At 46.1% G+C, this 15,956-nt stretch overlaps 1 protein-coding gene across 12 annotated transcripts in view; it reads right to left on the bottom strand.

The window, feature by feature from the left end:
* LOC115122152 (tensin-1-like) overlaps positions 1-15,956 on the bottom strand; it is a 291,714-nt gene that overhangs the window by 52,975 nt on the left and 222,783 nt on the right. For 11 of the 12 annotated variants that reach the window (XM_065018953.1, XM_065018954.1, XM_065018959.1 and 8 more), the window contains 9 exons: positions 10,901-10,950; positions 9,642-9,813; positions 9,438-9,488; positions 9,133-9,255; positions 6,743-6,807; positions 5,194-5,277; positions 2,242-2,354; positions 2,040-2,100; positions 1,364-1,439 (listed from right to left, as the gene is read on the bottom strand). In XM_065018953.1, coding sequence (XP_064875025.1) covers positions 1,364-1,439; positions 2,040-2,100; positions 2,242-2,354; positions 5,194-5,277; positions 6,743-6,807; positions 9,133-9,255; positions 9,438-9,488; positions 9,642-9,813; positions 10,901-10,950 — 795 coding nt within the window. Of the gene's footprint in view, positions 1-1,363; positions 1,440-2,039; positions 2,101-2,241; positions 2,355-5,193; positions 5,278-6,742; positions 6,808-9,132; positions 9,256-9,437; positions 9,489-9,641; positions 9,814-10,900; positions 10,951-13,190; positions 13,614-15,956 lie in introns of those variants that run through there. The other variant, XM_065018962.1, reaches the window with a different exon arrangement.

The raw sequence follows: 15,956 nt of genomic DNA, 5'->3' as shown, positions 1-15,956 counted from the left end.
GAGAGAGGGAGAGAGAGAGAGAGAGAGAGAGGGGGGGGGCAGAGAGAGACAGACAGAGACAGAGAGAGGGAATGAGAGGGAATGAGAGGGAATGAGAGAGAGAGAGAGAGAGAGAGAGAGAGAGAGAGAGAGAGAGAGATGGAATGAGAGAGAGAGAGAGAGAGAGAGAGAGAGAGAGAGAGAGAGAGAGAGAGAGAGAGAGGGGGGCAGAGAGAGACAGACAGAGACAGGGAGAGGGAATGAGAGGGAATGAGAGGGAATGAGAGAGAGAGAGAGAGAGAGAGAGAGAGAGAGAGAGCGACAGAGAGCAACAGAGAGCGACAGAGAGCGACAGAGAGAGAGAGAGAAAGAGAGAGAGAGGCAGAGAGAGGCAGAGAGAGACAGACAGAGACCGAGAGAGGGAATGAGAGGGAATGAGAGAGAGAGAGAGAGAGAGAGAGAGAGAGAGGCAGAGAGAGGCAGAGAGAGGCAGAGAGAGACAGAGAGAGAGAGAGGGAATGAGAGGGAATGAGAGGGAATGAGAGAGAGAGAGAGAGAGAGAGAGAGAGAGAGAGAGAGAGAGAGAGAGAGAGAGAGAGAGAGAGAGAGAGAGCGACAGAGAGAGATTATTTTATTTATTTTTGATTTCACCTTTATTTAACCAGGTAGGCTATTTGCGAACAAGTTCTCATTTGCAACTGCGACCTGGCCAAGATAAAGCATAGTAATTTGACACATACAACAACACAGAGTTACATATGGAATAAACAAAACATAGTCAATAATACAGTAATATAATGATAATGAGGGAGAGAGATGGAATGAGAGAGAGAGAGAGATACAACCCATATTTTCCCTTGTGTACTTTAACCATTTGTACATTGTTACAACACTGTATATATAATATGACATTTATAATGTATTTATTGTTTTGAAACTTCTGTATGTGTAAGGTTTACTGTTAATTTTGATTGTTTATTTCACTTTTGTATATTATCTACCTCACTTGCTTTGGCAATGTTAACACATGTTTCCCATGCCAATAAAGCCCATTGAATTGAATTGAATTGAGAGAGAGGGGGAGAGAGAGAAAGAGAGAAAGAGAAAGAGAGAGAGACAGAGAGAAAAAAAAGAGAGAGAGAGAGAGAGAGAGAGAGAGAGAGAGAGAGAGAGAGAGAATGAGAGAGACACAGAGAGAGAAAAAAATGTATCTTGTGGTCGAGGAATGTATTGTGGTGGAATATGAAAAAAGTCAACCTTCAACAGTTACAGTATATGAACCTACTGTAAGGCCACTAAGGGCTCTAAGGCCAACACAACACAACACAACATACAGTACAACCACAACACCTGTACATTTGATGACAAAATATGTGCTTCTTACCAAAATGTCTCCCTTTAGGAGCAGGCCAGGTTCAATGGTGATGCAGATACTGGTGTGACTGTCCCCTTGTACGTTACTGTGGAAATAATTCAGATGAAAACCATTACAAACACTTTTAAACCGTTTTGGTCGTCTTCTTAAGAGCCTGTCCCAAATCAGTTATCAAAAGTCAGATTGTAAATGGATGGGTGTGTGTGTGTGTGTGTGTGTGTGTGTGTGGTGGTGGGGGGGTGTTTCTGTGTGGTGTTGTTTTGGTCGCGAGGACCCTGGATGGAGAAGGTGGGTCAGTGAGGTGGGGGTTACGGTATCCCTCCCTGTACACATAGAACCCTAGAACTGCCTGCCTGCCCCACCAGCACACACATCTCTCTCTCTCTCTCTCTCTCTCTCTCTCTCACACTCACACACACACACACACACACACACACACACACACACACACATCTCTCTCTCTCTCTCTCTCTCTCTCTCTCTCTCTCACTCACACACACACACACACAAACAGATGGAGATTATTAAGGGCTAATCTCTTAACAATGGGTGACAGGCTTGAAAGTACTGTGGACTGAGAGGGAGAGAAGGAAAGAGGGATAGAGTGACAGAATCTGAGAGGAGAGAAAACAAGCCCCCTGAAAGACAACCCACAATGCAACAGATAAAAACTAAAGAAACATACTATATCCCTGACGTGTAGACTGGCTGCATCGCCTGGTAAATCTTCAGGAAAGGACGACAGCCTGCGAGGGAAAGAAAGAAGAAAAAGTATTCCAAAATGAAACAATTATTTATACTCATTGAATGAAAGACATTGAAGAAAAAATGAAGATACATTAATAATCTCTAATAATGAAATAAAGGCTCTCCTGTTGCAGACTCACCTCCTTTGGACTCGAAGTTGGGGATGCCGTGCATGATGACGTGGTGCAGGAACAGAGGCTTGTTGTTAATCTTGATGTGGCCAGAGAGCAGACCACTGAAGTAACGCACATACCTACACACATCCACACAACACAGTCACAGCGTGAAACAGAGGGACAACCCTTCAATGTCATGCACCATGAGTCTGGCAAGCAAGACTAGCAAGCACGCCCCATCTATTATCAAAGAGGCTTCGCACACTACGGAGATGTCAGAGTGAATTGGAGTGTATGAGCACCAGGCCGCTCTGCCTGCCAGGCAGGGGAATGTTGTGTTGTGTTGGTGAGCTCTGCCTGCCAGGCAGGGGCATGTTGTGTTGTGTTGGTGAGCTCTGCCTGCCAGGCAGGGGCATGTTGTGTTGTGTTGGTGAGCTCTGTCTGCCAGGCAGGGGCATGTTGTGTTGTGTTGGTGAGCTCTGTCTGCCAGGCAGGGGCATGTTGTGTTGTATTGGTGAGCTCTGCCTGCCAGGCAGGGGCATGTTGTGTTGGTGAGCTCTGTCTGCCAGGCAGGGGAATTTGTGTTGTATTGGTGAGCTCTGCCTGCCAGGCAGGGGTATGTAGTGTTGTATTGGTGAGCTCTGCCTGCCAGGCAGGGGCATGTTGTGTTGTGTTGGTGAGCTCTGTCTGCCAGGCAGGGGAATGTTGTGTTGTGTTGGTGAGCTCTGCCTGCCAGGCAGGGGTATGTAGTGTTGTGTTGGTGAGCTCTGTCTGCCAGGCAGGGGTATGTAGTGTTGTGTTGGTGAGCTCTGTCTGCCAGGCAGGGGAATGTTGTGTTGGTGAGCTCTGCCTGCCAGGCAGGGGTATGTAGTGTTGTGTTGGTGAGCTCTGTCTGCCAGGCAGGGGAATGTTGTGTTGGTGAGCTCTGCCTGCCAGGCAGGGGAATTTGTGTTGTGTTGTGTTGGTGAGCTCTGCCTGCCAGGCAGGGGTATGTAGTGTTGTGTTGGTGAGCTCTGCCTGCCAGGCAGGGGAATTTGTGTTGTGTTGTGTTGGTGAGCTCTGCCTGCCAGGCAGGGGTATGTAGTGTTGTGTTGGTGAGCTCTGCCTGCCAGGCAGGGGTATGTAGTGTTGTGTTGGTGAGCTCTGCCTGCCAGGCAGGGGAATTTGTGTTGTGTTGGTGAGCTCTGCCTGCCAGGCAGGGGTATGTAGTGTTGTGTTGGTGAACTCTGCCTGCCAGGCAGGGGTATGTAGTGTTGTGTTGGTGAGCTCTGCCTGCCAGGCAGGGGTATGTAGTGTTGTGTTGGTGAACTCTGCCTGCCAGGCTGGGGTATGTAGTGTTGTGTTGGTGAGCTCTGTCTGCCAGGCAGGGGTATGTAGTGTTGTGTTGGTGAACTCTGCCTGCCAGGCAGGGGTATGTAGTGTTGTGTTGGTGAGCTCTGCCTGCCAGGCAGGGGTATGTAGTGTTGTGTTGGTGAGCTCTGTCTGCCAGGCAGGGGTATGTAGTGTTGTGTTGGTGAGCTCTGCCTGCCAGGCAGGGGTATGTAGTGTTGTGTTGGTGAGCTCTGCCTGCCAGGCAGGGGTATGTAGTGTTGTGTTGGTGAGCTCTGTCTGCCAGGCAGGGGAATGTTGTGTTGTGTTGGTGAGCTCTGTCTGCCAGGCAGGGGTATGTAGTGTTGTGTTGGTGAGCTCTGCCTGCCAGGCAGGGGTATGTAGTGTTGTGTTGGTGAGCCCTGCCTGCCAGGCAGCCTGTTAATGATACTAATGATGATCATGCAGAGTGTGACTTCTGTTCCAGAGGTCGGCCCATCTCCCCACCACCCCTTTGCTCCCCCCGCGCTCCGCTGGCAGCCGCCAGATGGTTCGGTCTCCCAAATGAAATTAGGTCGGAACAGGAAGCAATCACAGACCAGCTGGGTTGTGTAAGGAGCTCCCTGTGTAACAGCGGGGTCACGCCGGAAAACACGGCCACACAGATTCTGACATATTACAGTTACTACTGTACAGAGATATATATATATATATATAATGTTGGGCTGCCACAGAGATGAAGTCTGGACACCCATCCGCCATTTTGGCTCAGAACATTCCACTCAAGGATCTAACCTAGATTCTAATCTAGAGTGGACTTTCCTCACAAGAATGTTGATGATGATTTGATAGTGGTGCGTTTCTACGGCAGCGTAGCAGTGCTGAGATCCACCCCCCTAATGTTAATGTCACACATGCCAGACCATAATAAGTTCAGACTGCGGGGAACTGGCTGAGGGATAATTATATCTGAGTAAAGAAACAGCAGCTGGTCAGAGGCCTAGTGCTGCTACTGCTGCTGTTGCCTGCTGGATACATCTGGGGTTCCCTTATCTGCCACAAACTATGGATCCCGGATCAGTTTGTATTTACTCAGTAATGACCTATGGCTAGGACTGGGTTAGTGAGATCTGACCCTAAATCAGTTCCAAGCGCCACTAAGGGTTCCCTTACAAAGCCACCTGTTCAGCTTGCCAGATCACTGAGGAGGGGAGGAAGGAACGATGGATAGTAGTGTCAGAATGAACTCTGAAAACCATGTAACCTTTCAGCGCTCAGTGGAATCCTGGAGAATGACAAAAGTTGCTAAGCTTTCCAAAAAACATTATTCCTCAATTATGTCAATTAGGCTTCATTGGGAGGATTAAGGGAACAAAAAGACAGAGGCATTTCCTGTTTGGGACGCACTGGGAGCGAGGGACTGAGGAGAGGAGGATAGCCTTTGAAACAGTGAGAGTTACACCAGGTCATCCATTGACTGGATTCCCCTCTGAGAAGAGTCACGCCCATCCCTTTACCCTTATTGACTTCTTCAATGAACAGAATGAAGGATACACATTCTAAGAATGGAATCCAGACGGTTGCTCTCGCCAAGGGATCAAACTCATCCAGCCTATAGGAAGTTGTAGAGTGCAAAAACAAGAAGTGAGCTAGTAAGTGGTAACTGACCTTCTCTGCGACGGTTGACCCACAGGTAGTGCTTTGTCTTCGTAGAAGCGCCTCATGGCGAACCTGTCCAGTGCCTGGTCAGCACTGAAGACCACAGGAGAGACAAAGGTCATGATCAGCTCTTCTTCACTGAACACATACAATATACTATACAATAAGTTTGCCCTGAAATGACCCTGAAAAGTGTCCTTACGTTGTCTTCTCCCTTAAAAAACATCCTTAATCGACCGTGTTCCTTAAGAAGTGTCCTTAATCTACAGCTTTTCATCTTTTTCCATCCCCACAATGCTACAGTATCCCAGTGTTATTATCTGATCAATGTACAGATGTAGGATCTTAATTTGATCACCCTGTTGCAGGAAAACTTTCCTGAAATGCAGGAAATGTTTAATTTATAGTGTATTTTAGATTAAAAAGTATTCTGAAGTTCAAAAATGTCCATGAATTATAATCCACATAATAATTCAATAGTTTTGACCTTTCTTATTCCTTAGTGAAAGTGTAAGATTGTAAGTCCCATCCCCCACCCTGAAACATCTGGAGTCTTTACAGGGTATGACATATGTACTGTAAATGTTCCTCTTTATTGACCAAAAATACACCAGAGCCTGAGCAGAATGTTTTGGCATAACAACCACATCAGTGTTTAATTTGAGGCCCGATCCCGATTCCCTTTGGCCTATCTATCTGTTACAGATCTACGTGCTTGTCCTGACATCACCCCAAGTTTTTGTCTATGACTTGACCGACAGTTTACTTCCTGAATTGACTGCCTTCAATTCCAATTGACCCCAACACTGATAGAAATCTAAAATGACATGTATAGAATGGACAAATGTCTGTTTGTATTCGTCTGGAAATATCTGGGAACTTTAAGGATGTATGGAACTTCAAGCAGGGTGGTGATATTGAATGAATACATTGTTCCATGTTGACTAATAACAAACAGGGTACATGAGGTCAGTTTGTCTGCAGTCAGAAGTCTCTGGTACCTGGCTGATATGTTGACTAATAACAAACAGGGTACATGAGGTCAGTTTGTCTGCAGTCAGAAGTCTCTGGTACCTGGCTGATATGTTGACTAATAACAAACAGGGTACATGAGGTCAGTTTGTCTGCAGTCAGAAGTCTCTGGTACCTGGCTGATATGTTGACTAATAACAAACAGGGTACATGAGGTCAGTTTGTCTGCAGTCAGAAGTCTCTGGTACCTGGCTGATATGTTGACTAATGAGATCAGTTTGTCTGCAACTCTGGTACCTGGGATATGTTGACAATAACAAACAGGGTACATGAGGTCAGTTTGTCTGCAGTCAGAAGTCTCTGGTACCTGGCTGATATGTTGACTAATAACAAACAGGGTACATGAGGTCAGTTTGTCTGCAGTCAGAAGTCTCTGGTACCTGGCTGATATGTTGACTAATAACAAACAGGGTACATGAGGTCAGTTTGTCTGCAGTCAGAAGTCTCTGGTACCTGGCTGATATGTTGACTAATAACAAACAGGGTACATGAGGTCAGTTTGTCTGCAGTCAGAAGTCTCTGGTACCTGGCTGATATGTTGCTGTAATGCATGTAGGCAGCCACCACCACTCCTGTCCTCCCACGGTTCCCCTGTAGAAAGAGAGAGAGAGGGGGAGAGAGGGGGAGGGAGAGGGAGACAGAGGGGGAGAGGGAGAGAGAGAATAGGGGAGATAGGGAGGAGAGAGGGAGAGAGAGGGAGGGAGAGGGGGAGAGAGGGGGGGAGAGGGAGGGAGAGGGAGAGAGAGGGAGAGAGAGGGGGAGAGAGAGAGAGGGGGAGAGAGGGGAGAGAGGGAGGGAGAGGGAGAGAGGGGGAGAGGGGGAGAGGGAGGGAGAGGGAGAGAGAGGGAGAGAGAGGGGGAGAGAGAGAGAGGGGGGAGAGAGGGGAGAGAGGGAGATATATTTTTTGAGAAAGAATACAAGGCTATTTTTAGTTACACACTTGAAGGCCGAATAATGTTTGTACCTGCAGTGTAAACATGTAAGTGCTGGACGGTGAGTTAGATTTGAGTGACCAGGCTATTTTCAAGCCAAACTGTCACAGATGGAATGTGATCAAACTGCCTGGTTCCATTTATCACAATGACATTGTTTGTGGTCAAATCCAACTGAAGCTATAAATGCAACACTACCGGAGAAACCTTTGACCCTCAACTCTGAAACAGCAAGTGGAACATTTCTGACTGGGGCGATAACAAATAGCATTTAATCAAGTTAGGCGTTTCTGAATGGAAGCAGTTCTTCCATCTTGACCAAAAGCTTCAATTTCAGGACGAGGGGGAAAATAAGTGTTGGTAACCATGGGGATGCTCTGTTTGCTACCACTTGTTGTACATATTGAATCAAATGTTCCCCCACAGACTTATCAAGTTACTACTCACTATTCAGCTACATTGACTCAAAGTCTTTAACACGGATTGATAGAGACTTAGATGAAGTTTTTAAAGTCGTTTTGGGGAGTTACTGTTGTTGACATTGGATCGTTCATGACAAGTTGTATGATGAATCATTGGGCCTGAGAGGTTGGGGGAGGAGGATGTGCTGCCAAAACACAGGCAGCAGCAGCAACAGCCTCTATTAGAATCAAATGACTCTCATGTTCACTGGATTTCTATGTGAAATACGGCTTCAGTCTAACAGTCTGCAGTTAAGGACCATTTAAGTGTTTAACCAGCAATACTAGAATATGGAGGACTTGTCTTCCAACTACAAGACAGCTTGATTATCCCACTTTGTCCAATGAGGTACAGGGAGACAGTTTAGCGTTTTACCTCCTTACCAATGAGGATGGAGGACGTACAGAGTAGACTATTCATAGGGGACTTTCTCCCTGGGGCCTGGCTGTCTCCTTTCACACTCTTCAAACAGAGACCACCCTCTACTGTCCTTAACACAGTGACCCACGGCATACTGTAACACTCCCGGGAAGAAACCCTTCCTTACTCCCTTCCCTGGAGTGATCAGAGATCTGTAAGACTATGGGACCCTGTTCCAATACCCTGACTATGTATCCTTCCTTCCTCCCTTTCCTGGAGTGATCAGTGATCTGTAAGACTACGGGACCCTGTTCCAATACCCTGACTATGTATCCTTCCTTCCTCCCTTCCCTGGAGTGATCTGTAAGACTACGGGACCCTGTTCCAATACCCTGACTATGTATCCTTCCTTCCTCCCTTCCCTGGAGTGATCAGTGATCTGTAAGACTACGGGACCCTGTTCCAATACCCCGACTATGTATCCTTCCTTCCTTCCTCCCTTCCCTGGAGTGATCAGTGATCTGTAAGACTACGGGACCCTGTTCCAATACCCTGACTATGTATCCTTCCTTCCTTCCTCCCTTCCCTGGAGTGATCAGAGATCTGTAAGACTACGAGACCCTGTTCCAATACCCTGAATATGTATCATTCCTTCCTCCCTTCCCTGGAGTGATCAGAGATCTGTAAGACCACGGGACCCTGTTCCAATACCCTGACTATGTATCCTTCCTTCCTTCCTCCCTTCCCTGGAGTGATCAGAGATCTGTAAGACTACGGGACCCTGTTCCAATACCCTGACTATGTATCCTTCCTTCCTCCCTTCCCTGGAGTGATCAGAGATCTGTAAGACCACGGGACCCTGTTCCAATACCCTGACTATGTATCCTTCCTTCCTCCCTTCCCTGGAGTGATCAGAGATCTGTAAGACTACGGGACCCTGTTCCAATACCCTGAATATGTATCCTTCCTTCCTTCCCTGGAGTGATCAGAGATCTGTAAGACTACGGGACCCTGTTCCAATACCCTGACTATGTATCCTTCCTTCCTTCCTCCCTTCCCTGGAGTGATCAGAGATCTGTAAGACCACGGGACCCTGTTCCAATACCCTGACTATGTATCATTCCTTCCTCCCTTCCCTGGAGTGATCTGTCCGACCACCTACCTTGTTGTGAAGCACCACTACATTGTGTTGGTCAGCGTTGAGCCAGGTGTCCATGGCCTTGCACATGCTGCAGATCTTATCCAGGGCAGGAGCATAATGGTCTGGCCAGCCAAACTCCAGCACCTACAGGGGGCCACACAGACCACCACTATCACATATCAAAACTTCCACCACTACCATTGCATTTAGGAGAGTGTGTGTGTGTGTGTGTGTGTGTGTGTGTGTGTGTGTGTGTGTGTGTGTGTGTGTGTGTGCGTGCGTGCGTGCGTGCGTGCGTGCGTGCGTGTGTATTTGTGTGTGTATACCTTGTGGTTAAGCTTGGTGATGTCATTTCTCCGCTCGCTTAGGTTGAGGAGCTGAAATCACAAAACCCACACCAATAAGAATGAGAACGATTCCAGGAAACAGTTGTACATCAGCAACAGGATGTGACAGGGTGCATGAAAAGCCACCACACCAACAGACAGGCCCGGTAGTGAGGTAGAGCAGTGGCAGGACAGGGGTCTCACCAGATAGTGTTCCCCGTGTTTGGAGGCCAGCATGGAGGCCACCTCCTTGATGTTGGAGGTGTAGCTGCGCTCCTCCGCTCCGCTGGGGAAGGAGACAGAGATGATCCTCTCAGTGATGTACACCAGGTCCACCTCATAGTTCTCATCCATGGCCTGCAGCAGACTGATACTCCTGGGGAGAGGAGAGGAGAGTGGAGAGAGGAGAGAGGAGATGGGAGAGGAGAGAGGGGAGAGGAGAGAGGAGAGAGGAGAGAGAGGAGAGGAGAGAGGAGAGAGGAGAGAGGAGAGAGGAGAGAGAGAGGAGAGGAGAGGAGAGAGGAGAGAGGAGAGAGGAGAGAGGAGAGAGGAGAGAGGAGAGAGGAGAGAGGAGAGGAGAGAGGAGAGAGGAGAGAGGAGAGGAGAGAGGAGAGAGGAGATGAGGGGAGAGGAGAGAGGAGAGGAGAGGAGAGAGGAGAGAGGAGAGAGGAGAGAGGAGAGGAGAGAGGAGGAGATGAGAAGAGAGAGGAGAGAGGAGATGAGGGGAGAGGAGAAGGGAGGAGGGGATAGATAGTTAGACAGGTGATGTACACCAGGGCCACCACATAGTCCTCCTCCAGTACTGAGTGCTAAGTGCTGATCTAGGATCAGCTTCTCCCTGTCCATATAACCTTGTTCCTTATGATCTAAAAGGTCAAACTGATCCGAGATCACCACTGCTACTCTGTATGAATATGGCCCCTGATATCTTACAGGGTTTGTACATCAGCACTAGTCTATGAAGCTTTTCCTTGGTGGCTCTTGTGTGTGGTATCTATTATCTAGCATATCTTTGATGTATGAGTCTTCAGTACTGACAAACCGATGTGATTTATGTCTATGGTAATTGGACGTGGCGTCATATGATAACACACATGTTTTCATAAACATCTTCAATCCTAGTTTTTCAGTTCAGAAGAAAGTGTTCTGGAATGATCCAAGCGGGTATTGCGCAATCATTCTGACCAGCTCCCCAAATCCCGACTCCCAGTTGGCTGTTAGATGGGAAGCGTAGCTGGAGAAACAGGCATGGTTGTCACAGTGATCTGACAACAGGATAGAATACATCCTGATGAGGTTTTGATAAGCCTGTGTCCATGGATTTCAGTGTGTGTTGAGCGCTATGGGCATCAATGAACCGAAACGTGAGGTCAGAGAAACAGGTGTAAACGTGGCCGTATACTGCAGTAGATGAGGAATAGTGACAGCCTGGATAGTGAGGGAAAGACAGTGGTCTCTCTTACCGTGATGGCCTTCGTCTAGTCTGCTCACTCTTACAGGACCTTGGGGTTCCCTACAGAGAACACAGAGAAGATAGAGCACACACTCAGTCTCCTTGATCAACTTGGCATTGTTTGTGTTTGACGTAAGTGTGCGAGTGAGTGTAATACACAACTGCATTGTAAATTCCACATTAAAGCACACTGCATCTGGTCTTCTACTATCTCAAATCCAAACACAACTGGATGGAATTTAGCCATGATGAGATGCGTCCATTGCGTTGAGATAACATGATATCCCTGGGGACGTACTTGTACCCAGTGTCCCCATCCTCAGTCTAACTATAGAGAGAAAAGCAGTGGAGAATATCGAGGAGGCTGCGGCGCTGAGCACGAACACACATTTCATTTCAACAACGAGGGTGATTATCAGTAGACAATAGATCACAGTGTTCAGACACAAAGTGCTGTGTTCTAAAATAGATGCTGTCGGACAGCATCACATAGTATTAGCCTGTCTATGACCCTGGTGACGGGGTGGTGATGGGTTAGTTGGTTAGTGGCATGTGGCATGTGGCAAGAGTCTTAAACAGCTTTCTTTGCTCATCTCCTCATCTCCTTTCCTTCATGGTAATGTAATCCAGCAACATTAGGAAACATCTAATTACTGATAATTGGTTGTTTCCTGTCACAGTAATCCAACTGACATCACATACTTGGCGTGTCCTGCAACCAAGCAGCCAATCAGCACACTCCTGGCACAGGCTACAGGTTAAAACGTTCAGTTTGATACGCTAGCAAAGTACTGTATGCTTGAAATGTGAAATTACCCAAACATTTAAAGTTAGCCTGTACAGTACATAGCTGTCTGTCTGTCTGTCTGTCTGTCTGTCTGTCTGTCTGTCTGTCTGTCTGTCTGTCTGTCTGTCTGTCTGTCTGTCTGTCTGTCTGTCTGTCTGTCTGTGTTTGACCATTCTGTAAGAGTTACTACATCCTGCCATCTGTCTGTCCATGGTCACGAAGACAGGGAGATGAGGACAGGGAGACGTCTACCTATACTGGGACATCAGTACCTTTAGTGATTCAACATCCTTTTTACCACAAGGCAAGCACTGCCTTCCCCATCTGGCTGGAGAAATACACAGCACTATGTGAAGGAGGACACAGAGGACCTGAACAGAACAGAAAGTTATGTACACAGTACAGAGCTCTGTGTTGCCATTGTTCCATTCATTTCTCTGTGATGAAACTAATCCTCGTCAGGCAAAAGGAAAACCCATTATTCAAAGTGATGTGACTAGAAACAGATGCTGCCTGCTGGAACCAAGGACACTGTTGCTCCAAAACTGTAACAATATGTCTGTTCACAGGGGACAAGAGTGACAATTATGTACGAACAAGGTCTCTTGCATCACACACATGGCATGGACACACACTCACACACACACACACACACCTGTATACACAAGCAGAACTAAACACGTACCCACAACGTAACCAGCAAGCCTCTCATACAATCTGTGTCCAACCGTCCACACACACACACACACACACACACACACACACACACACACTCTTTTTTTCATCAGCTATATCTCTAAGTGGCTGTTACTGTGCGTATGTGTGTGTGTGTGTGTGTGTGTGTGTGTGTGTGTGTGTGTGTGTGTGTGTGTGTGTGTGTGCGTGCGTGTCCTGCGTTCCCACCTCAGTAATACTCATCAAAGTTATGAAAACCAGCTGTAAAGATGTCCTACCCAGCAGGACCAACAAACTACCAACAAGAGAAACACAGAGAGACAGGAGGAAGACATTCAATGAAAGACCACAACCACTAAAGAAGCTTAGATAGTAGACGTTTAACTGTGTTGACTGAAGGAAAAACATTAAGGTCTTGCTGTTTATGATTACATTGGTATGTTCCCACTGGGATTTATTTTGATTTTTATCAATGTTGTTTTCATGTCATTTCAACCCCCCAAAACGTGGAAAACAACGTTTAACCTAAAACCAATGACATGGTGACATGTTTTTGTGATTTCACATTGAATTCTCAACCAAACTCAACCAAATATAAATCAAAACTAGACATTGAGCTGACGTCTGTGCCCAGTGGGTAATGCAACAACATATGGACAAACTCATTATTAAAGGGGAATTTCACCCAAAACGTACAACTTCATATGGCATTCCTCAAGGAAGATCCCCTAAATACACCCAAATATAAAGTAGTGTGTTTGACAGCAGGGAAACATACACTAAAAAGCCAGATTTGCCCATCATCCCACCAGGTACACTTCCAGAGGGCGTGGCCTACCTTAAATAGGTACTCAGCGCTCCGCCTCCAGGAATTGCGGAAGGAGGTGAGGCGCCTGCGGAGGGCCCCACCTGAGGTCATGGCTGGACTGGTCTGGTCTGGACCAGGGTCCCTCTCGCTCTATCCTTTCTGTGTTCGCCCTATCGCCCTGGGGAAGGCTTCAACGCTTTGGTTGTCAATCACAGAGAAACACCTGGAGTCTAATATCCATATTTGTTTCCTTCCAAGAGACGACAAAGATCTTGTTGTATATGTCCAGTTTGTTCTTTGTTGTTTATTCCTTTGTCATGATGGGACTCTCTCCTCAAAAAGTCTCAGCTCCCCCCAAAACAGGTTCCAGCTCAGTCTTTAACGCTCTCAGTCTTTAACGCTCTCAGTCTTTAACGCTCTCAGTCTTTAACACTCTCAGTCTTTAACGCTCTCAGTCTTTAACGCTCTCAGTCTCTATTCTTCTCCTCCGTGCCTCTCGTTTGTCTTTCCCCTTTAGTGCTTATTCTCTCTCTTCTCCCGCCCACTTTTGGTTTCTCCCTTCCCTCTTTCTTATTATCCCTCATTATTTTTTCTCTCTCTCTCTCTCTCTCTCTCTCTCTCTCTCTCTCTCTCTCTCTCTCTCTCTCTCTCTCTCTCTCTCTCTCTCTCTCTCTCTCTCTCTCTCTCTCTCTCTCTCTCTCTCTCTCTCTCTCTCTCTCTCTCTCTCTCTCTCTCTCTCTCTCTCTCTCTCTCTCTCTCTCTCTCTGTGTGGTTTGTGCGTGCGTGTGGTCCCCCTCTAAATACTACTACGTCTCCAAGTTAATTAAATGTACTTATTGTAAAGCGACACCACCACATTGTGCTAGTGTGAATGCCTTGGAACAGTGGGACTACGAGAGGTCGTTTGTTGGCTAACACTCTTCCCGAAACCCATCCGTTGACCCTTAGCTACCAATTACACATTTCCAGAGTAATTCCAGAGAGAGCTGGTGTTTCCCTCTATCGTATATATGTGTAACCCTGACTGCTTCCTATAACACTGATGCTCTTATATACCAGGGATTCAGAGTTGAGAGCAGAAATACTTTCCTCCAGTGCTGACTGAGGTCAGAGAGAGGGGAAGAGCTGATGAATACAGCAGACCACTGCAACTAAAGTGTGCTTCCTAGTGTCACAACCAGTGAGGAGGAGGAGGAACCACTGTGTTAGTTTTATGTCTGTTAGGGAAATGTGTGTTAGGTTAATGTGTGTTAGGTTAATGTATGTTAGGTTAATGTGTGTTAGGTTAATGTGTGTTGGGTTAATGTGTGTTAGGTTAATGTGTGTTAGGTGAATGTGTGTTAGGTTAATGTGTGTTAGGTTAATGTGTGTTAGGTTAATGTGTGTTAGGTTAATGTGTGTTGGGTTAATGTGTGTTAGGTTAATGTGTGTTAGGTGAATGTGTGTTAGGTTAATGTGTGTTAGGTTAATGTGTGTTAGGTTAATGTGTGTTAGGTTAATGTGTGTTAGGTTAATGTGTGTTGGGTTAATGTGTGTTAGGTTAATGTGTGTTAGGTTAATGTGTGTTAGGTTAATGTGTGTTAGGTTAATGTGTGTTAGGTTAATTAGGTTAATGTGTGTTAGGTTAATGTGTGTTAGGTTAATGTGTGTTAGGTTAATGTGTGGTTAATGTGTGTTAGGTGGATGTGTGTTAGGTTAATGTGTGTTAGGTGAATGTGTATTAGGTTAATGTGTGTTAGGTTAATGTGTGTTAGGTTAATGTGTGTTGGGTTAATGTGTGTTAGGTTAATGTGTGTTAGGTTAATGTGTGTTGGGTTAATGTGTGTTAGGTTAATGTGTGTTAGGTTAATGTGTGTTAGGTGGATGTGTGTTAGGTTAATGTGTGTTAGGTTAATGTGTGTTAGGTTAATGTGTGTTAGGTTAATGTGTGTTAGGTTAATGTGTGTTAGGTTAATGTGTGTTGGGTTAATGTGTGTTAGGTGGATGTGTGTTAGGTTAATGTGTGTTAGGTGAATGTGTATTAGGTTAATGTGTGTTAGATGGATGTGTGTTAGGTTAATGTGTGTTGGGTTAATGTGTATTAGGTTAATGTGTGTTAGATGGATGTGTGTTAGGTTAATGTGTGTTAGGTAAATGTGTGTTAGATAAATGTGTGTTAGATTAATGTGTGTTAGGTTCATGTGTGTTAGGTTCATGTGTGTTGGGTTAATGTGTGTTGGGTTAATGTGTGTTAGGTTAATGTGTTTTAGGTTCATGTGTGTTGGGTTAATGTGTGTTGGGTTCATGTGTGTGAGGTTAATGTGTATTAGGTGAATGTGTGTTAGGTTAATGTGTGTTGGGTTAATGTGTGTTAGGTTAATGTGTTTTAGGTTCATGTGTGTTGGGTGAATGTGTGTTAGGTAAATGTGTGTTAGGTAAATGTGTGTTGGGTTAATGTGTGTTGGGTGAATGTGTGTTAGGTAAATGTGTGTTAGGTAAATGTGTGTTGGGTTAATGTGTGTTAGGTAAATGTGTGTTAGGTAAATGTGTGTTAGGTAAATGTGTGTTAGGTAAATGTGTGTTAGGTAAATGTGTGTCGTCATCTCCACCAGCACTACACAGCTGATTCAAATAACCAACTCATCATCAAGCTTTGATGATTTGAATCAGCTGTGTAGTGCCAGGGCAAAAACCAAAATGTGCACACAGAGGGGGCCCCAGGACCGAGTTTGGGAAACCCTGTAATAGGTAACTGTTGGTTAGGTAAATACACATCTGATGAGATCCTATGACCAGCTCAGAGATGTAGGCTGGTGA

The sequence above is a fragment of the Oncorhynchus nerka genome, linkage group LG5, assembly GCF_034236695.1.
Source record: "Oncorhynchus nerka isolate Pitt River linkage group LG5, Oner_Uvic_2.0, whole genome shotgun sequence".
Taxonomy (NCBI): domain Eukaryota; kingdom Metazoa; phylum Chordata; class Actinopteri; order Salmoniformes; family Salmonidae; genus Oncorhynchus; species Oncorhynchus nerka.
The sequence above is the reverse complement of the archived record's forward strand: the minus strand, read 5'-3'. Positions and strand labels throughout refer to the sequence as shown.